The sequence below is a fragment of the Hemiscyllium ocellatum genome, chromosome 49 (assembly GCF_020745735.1).
Source record: "Hemiscyllium ocellatum isolate sHemOce1 chromosome 49, sHemOce1.pat.X.cur, whole genome shotgun sequence".
NCBI lineage: Eukaryota > Metazoa > Chordata > Chondrichthyes > Orectolobiformes > Hemiscylliidae > Hemiscyllium > Hemiscyllium ocellatum.
In genome coordinates this window covers 13,174,814-13,180,237 of record NC_083449.1, presented here as the reverse complement: position 1 = coordinate 13,180,237, position 5,424 = coordinate 13,174,814, and the positions used below count along the sequence as shown (strand labels likewise).

Genomic DNA, 5,424 nt, shown 5'->3' with positions numbered 1-5,424 from the left:
GATGGAGAGGAATTTCTTAAGCGTGTACAAGACAAGTTTCTGATTCAGTACGTGGATGTACCTACTAGAGAAGGTGCAAAACTTGACCTACTCTTGGGAAATAAGGCAGGGCAGGTGACTGAGGTGTCAGTGGGGGAGCAATTTGGGGCCAGTGACCATAATTCTATTCGTTTTAAAATAGTGATGGAAATGGATAGACCAGATCTAAAAGTTAAATTCTAAATTGGAGAAAGGCCAATTTTGATGGTATTAGGTAAGAACTTTCAAAAGCTGATTGGAGGCAGATGTTCGCAGGTAAAGGGACGGCTGGAAAATGGGAAGCCTTCAGAAATGAGATAACAAGAATCCAGGGAAAGTATATTCCTGTCAGGGTGAAAGGGAAGGCTGGTAGGTACAGGGAATGCTGGATGACTAAAGAAATTGAGGGTTTGGTTAAGAAAAAGAAGGAAGCATATGTCAGGTACAGTCAGGATAGATCGAGTGAATCCTCAGAAGAGTATAAAGGAAGTAGGAGTATACTTAAGAGGGAAATCAGGAGGGCAAAACGGGGACATGAGATAGCTTTGGCAAATAGAATTAAGGAGAATCCAAAGGGGTTTTACAAATACATTAAGGACAAAAGGGTAACTAGGGAGAGAATAGGGCCCCTCAAGGATCAGCAAGGCAGCCTTTGTGTGGAGCCTCAGAAAATGGGGGAAATACTAAATGAATATTTTGCATCAGTATTTACTGTGGAAAAGGATATGGAAGATATAGACTGTAGGGATATAAATGGTGACATCTTTCAAAATGTCCAGATTTCAGAGGAGGAAGTGCTGGATGTCTTGAAACGGTTAAAGGTGGACAAATCCCCAGGACCTGAGCAGGTGTACCCGAGAACTCTGTGGGAAGCTAGAGAAGTGATTGCTGGGCCTCTTGCTGAGATATTTGTATCATTGATAGTCACAGGTGAGGTGCCGGAAGACTGGAAGTTGGCAAATGTGCTGCCACTGTTTAAGAAGGGTGGTAAGGACAAGCCAGGGAACTATAGACCAGTGAGCCTGACCTCGGGCAAGTTGTTGGAGGGAATCGTGAGGGAGAGGATGTACATGTATTTGGAAAGGCAAGGACAGGTTCAGGATAGTCAACATGGCTTTGTGCATGGGAAATCATGTCTCACAAACTTGACTGAGTGTTTTTGAAGAAGTACAAAGAGTATTGATGAGGGCAGAGCAGTAGATGCGATCTATATGGAGTTCAGTTAGGCGTTCGACAAGGTTCCCCATGGGAGACTGATCAGCAAGGTATTCTCATGGAATACAGAGAGAACTAGCCACTTGAATAAAGAACTGGCTCAGAGGTAGAAGACAGAGGGTGGTGGTGGAGAACGGTTGATTTTCAGAATGGAGGCCCGTGACCAGTGGAGTGCCACAAGGAACGGTGGTGGGCCCTCTACTTTTTGTCATTTTATGTAAATGATTTAGATGCGAGCATAAGAGGTACAGTTAGTAAGTTTTTAGAAAACACCAAAATTGGAGGTGTAGTGGACAGCGATGTGGGTTACCTCAGATTACAACAGGATCTGGACCAGATGGGCCAATGGGCTGAGAATGGCAGATGGAGTTTAATTCAGATAAATACGTGGTGCAGCATTTTCAGAAAGCTAATCTTAGCAGGACTTATACACTTAATAGTAAGGTCCTAGGGAGTGTTGCAGAATAAAGAGACCTTGGAGTGCAGGTTCATAGTTCCTTGAGAGTGGAGTTGCAGGTAGATAGGATAGTGAAGAAGGCATTTGGTATGCTTTCCTTTATTGGTCAGAGTATTGAGTACAGGAGTTGGGAGGTCATGTTGCAGCTGTACAGGACATTGGTTAGGCCACTGTTGGAATATTGTGTGCAATTCTGGTCTCTTCCTTTCAGAAAGATGTTGTGAAACTTGAAAGGGTTCAGAAAAGATTTACAAGGATATTGCCAGGGTTGGAGGACTTGAGCTACAAGGAGAGGCTGAACAGGCTGGGGCAGTTTTCCTTGGAGTGTCAGAGGCTGAGGGGTGACCTTATAGAGTTTTACAAATTTATGAGGGGCATGGATAGGATAGATAGGCAAAGTGTTTTTCCTGGAGTCGGGGAGTCCAGAACTAGAGGGCATCAGTTTAGGGTGAGAGGGGAAAGGTATAAAAGAGACATTTGAGGCAACTTTTTCACGCAGAGGGTGGTACGTGTATGGAATGAGCTGCCAGAGGATGTGGTGGAGGCTGGTAAATTGCAACATTTAAGAGGTATTTGGATGGGTAGATGAATAGGAAGGGTTTGGAGGTATATGGAGTGGGTGCTGGCAGGTGGAACTAGATTGGGTTGGGATATCTGGGTCAGCATGGACAGGTGGGACTGAAGGGTCTGTTTCCATGTTGTACATCTCTATGAAAACCATCACAAAAGTCAGACTTTTGTGGCATTTTCAAATGCCCCTCTGTATTCTGTCATAAGAAATGATCACAAATTGCTCCAGTTATGGTTTGAATCACATGTCCCTGCTTGCTGCCCATACCCAGAGACTCCCCTATCTAATACTTAAAAAAGACATATGGTTATCAAGTCTTCACCTGAGTTCATAAACCATCACCAACGGCTCGCTGTGACATAATAACAAGATCAGCAAGTTCCACATTTATTTCTTCGCCTCATTCTAAACTGTGTCCCTTACATTTTGAAAGTTTCTCACTGACAGCAGACAGTAACATTTACAGCATTTTACGCCCGGGCAATACTCGCATGGAGATTTGAAAATAAAATGTTAATCAGTGACATTTTCCCAGCATCTCCTGCCCCAACTCCCTTCAGAAAGTTCTCCTTTCCCCTAAAGGTCACCCATTCTCCTTCAAACCTCTCCAACATCCCCCTAAACGTTGTTTCAATTCCCAAACAGGGAACTGCTCCATTCGCCAATCCGGAGGGGGCCCGGGGAGGAAGGCGGAAGCTCCCGGCCCCACATCATCAACCGCTTTCTTTCCAATTTGAAAAGCCCGCCAATATGTCATGGAAAGGGGATACTTTAACACGGAAGAATGCACGAATACTCGAGTTAATCCTACTTTAAAAATGTACACTTTACACAATCTCCCTTTACCCCATTCCCCCGCCCACTTCAATCTGCCCATTTCTGATCTGGAATGGGATTTTCTGAACTTGAAGCTCAGCGGAAACAAAAAAGGCGCCAAACACTGCAATGTGCAACTAATCCTTTCCTTCCCATTTCAGGAGCACCCGGTTATATTGATCAAACATCAGGGAACGTTCTCCGGCGTGGGCGCGTTAACAGCGAACACCGCCTTTCGAGAAGATGTTCAAGTTGCCCTCCCTATTGGACTCGATCAGAGATCAGTAAAAGGCCCACATTTACGGGGCCAGTCCTGCTGCTGTTCTGGGGTTAGTGCAGATCATTTGGAATGTCTCTCCCCGGCAGCATTTATAGCATTCTGCATCCGGACAATACTCGCATGGAGATTTGGAAATAAAAACCAAGGCAAATGGGACGCAGGGGGAAACATTTCCTTTGCCTGCCGGCGGGTGGGTTGGTTTGTAGGGAGTGAAACTCGGGGTTCATACCCCACAGGGACCTTTTGCTCCTGAACTGATCGAGTAACGCGGAAGCAGCTGAGAAATGACCGGCATTTACCATGATCTCCCTCCCGGGCAGGGATTACAGGATATACAGGAATATATCCGAGAATAAGGCGCGCAGAGGGTCGGCGGGCACTCATTCATTGACACAATCTTCATCCAATCCCAATACCGTGATCACATTCACCGTACATACCCAGAACGATACTAGTTCAGCTGTTTCACGGAAGGTGGAGGTGGCTCTGAAAAGAGCCGTTGGGTTTTGGTTTTCACTCCAATGCTGCCCTTCACTTGGAGCTGGTGTACTTGGTCACCGCCTTTGTGCCCTCCGACACGGCGTGCTTGGCCAGCTCCCCGGGCAGCAGCAGCCGCACGGCGGTCTGGATCTCCCGGGAGCTGATGGTTCTGCGCTTGTTGTACTGGGCCAGGCGGGAAGCTTCCCCCGCGATCCGCTCGAAAATATCTTTGACGAACGAGTTCATGATGCTCATGGCCTTGGAGGAGATGCCGGTGTCGGGGTGAACCTGCTTCATCACTTTGTAGATGTAGATGGAGTAAGTTTCTTTCCTCCGCCGCCTCCTCTGCTTGACGCCCTTCGCTGCCGGCTTCTTGACCATTTTCTTAGCGCCCTTTTTGGGGACTGCCTGTGCTTTCTTCTCATCCGCCATCCTGCCGCTCCCTTTCACACACAGTGTAAGGGGAAAGCGGGCTCCGAGCTCGCCTTTTATACACTGACAGCGTCAGTAATGCTAATGAGGGATGGGGAAGGCCTGCTCTCTGATTGGCTGCCTTACAGGAAATATTCACCTCGCTCTGATTGGTTACTGTGGGACACGATGCTGACCTGCAGAGAATCCCAAAATGTGGATCTATCAGGATCTGCAATGACATGGGGAACACAAACCGAACTCTTGAGCAGGGATCAACCTCCGAGCTCACTCTAAATTGTGAGACCCTAATACCGATTTATCCTGCATCTTTTAATAATGGTTCTCTTTTCTCATCCCTTTGAAAATTGGCATCACTTCTGTCGCCAAGTGACAAAGTGCAGTGCAATCTGACAGGGAGTGTGTTTCTCTCCTGGAAATGGTGGAACTACTTGGCAATTGCATCTGGTTTGTGTTTCTTGCTCTACACTCTCTGCAGATTAAGGACATTCTACCAGCATCTCATCGGTCAGCCCCCTTCAGTTTCCATTTCCCCTTAAGGTTCCACACCCTTCTTCAATTCTCCAATGAGAATAGGCCCAAACTATTCATACATTCCTCAGAATAGCTGCCTGTGTGTGTAACACTGTCAGTTTTACTTTGATTACCGCCCTGAATAAAAGGGAACTGATGTATTGGGACCTGTGCCTTTTATTTTCTGCTGATCACATGAATTTTAATATAGTAATGTCCAATAAACACACTTGGCAAAAAGAGAAATTCAATAAAACAAATGATTTCTTTCAGTGTCGAGAGCGTAGTGCTGGAAAAACACAGCAGGCCAGGCAGCCTCGTAGGAACAGGAGAATCGATGTTTCGGGCAGAAGCCATTCATCACGAAGCCCTTCCCTTCCTGATGAAGGGCTTATGCCCAAAATGTTGATTCTCATGCTCCTCAGATGCTGCCTGGCCTGCTGTGCTTTTCCAGCAGTACACACTCAACTCTGATCTCCAGCACCTGCAGTCCTCCCTTTCTCCAGATTTGTTGCAGTTCCTGAGTGTATATTTTGGATGAGAATTCAGTCTATCCATCTTCAAAATAGTGCGAGTGTCAATGGGGCTATAAATGGTGGAATTTGTTCAGATACAGCTGATAATATGTACCGGTCAGCCTCT

The 5,424-nt window shown here is 46.3% G+C and overlaps 1 protein-coding gene across 1 annotated transcript; it reads right to left on the bottom strand.

Moving 5' to 3' along the window:
* Positions 1-3,760: 3,760 nt before the first annotated feature.
* On the bottom strand, positions 3,761-4,357 carry LOC132837364 (late histone H2B.L4-like). The gene has a single exon (XM_060857033.1). The coding sequence runs from the start codon at positions 4,267-4,269 to the stop codon at positions 3,889-3,891; it is 381 nt and encodes a 126-aa protein (XP_060713016.1). The 5' UTR covers positions 4,270-4,357; the 3' UTR covers positions 3,761-3,888.
* Positions 4,358-5,424: the final 1,067 nt, after the last annotated feature.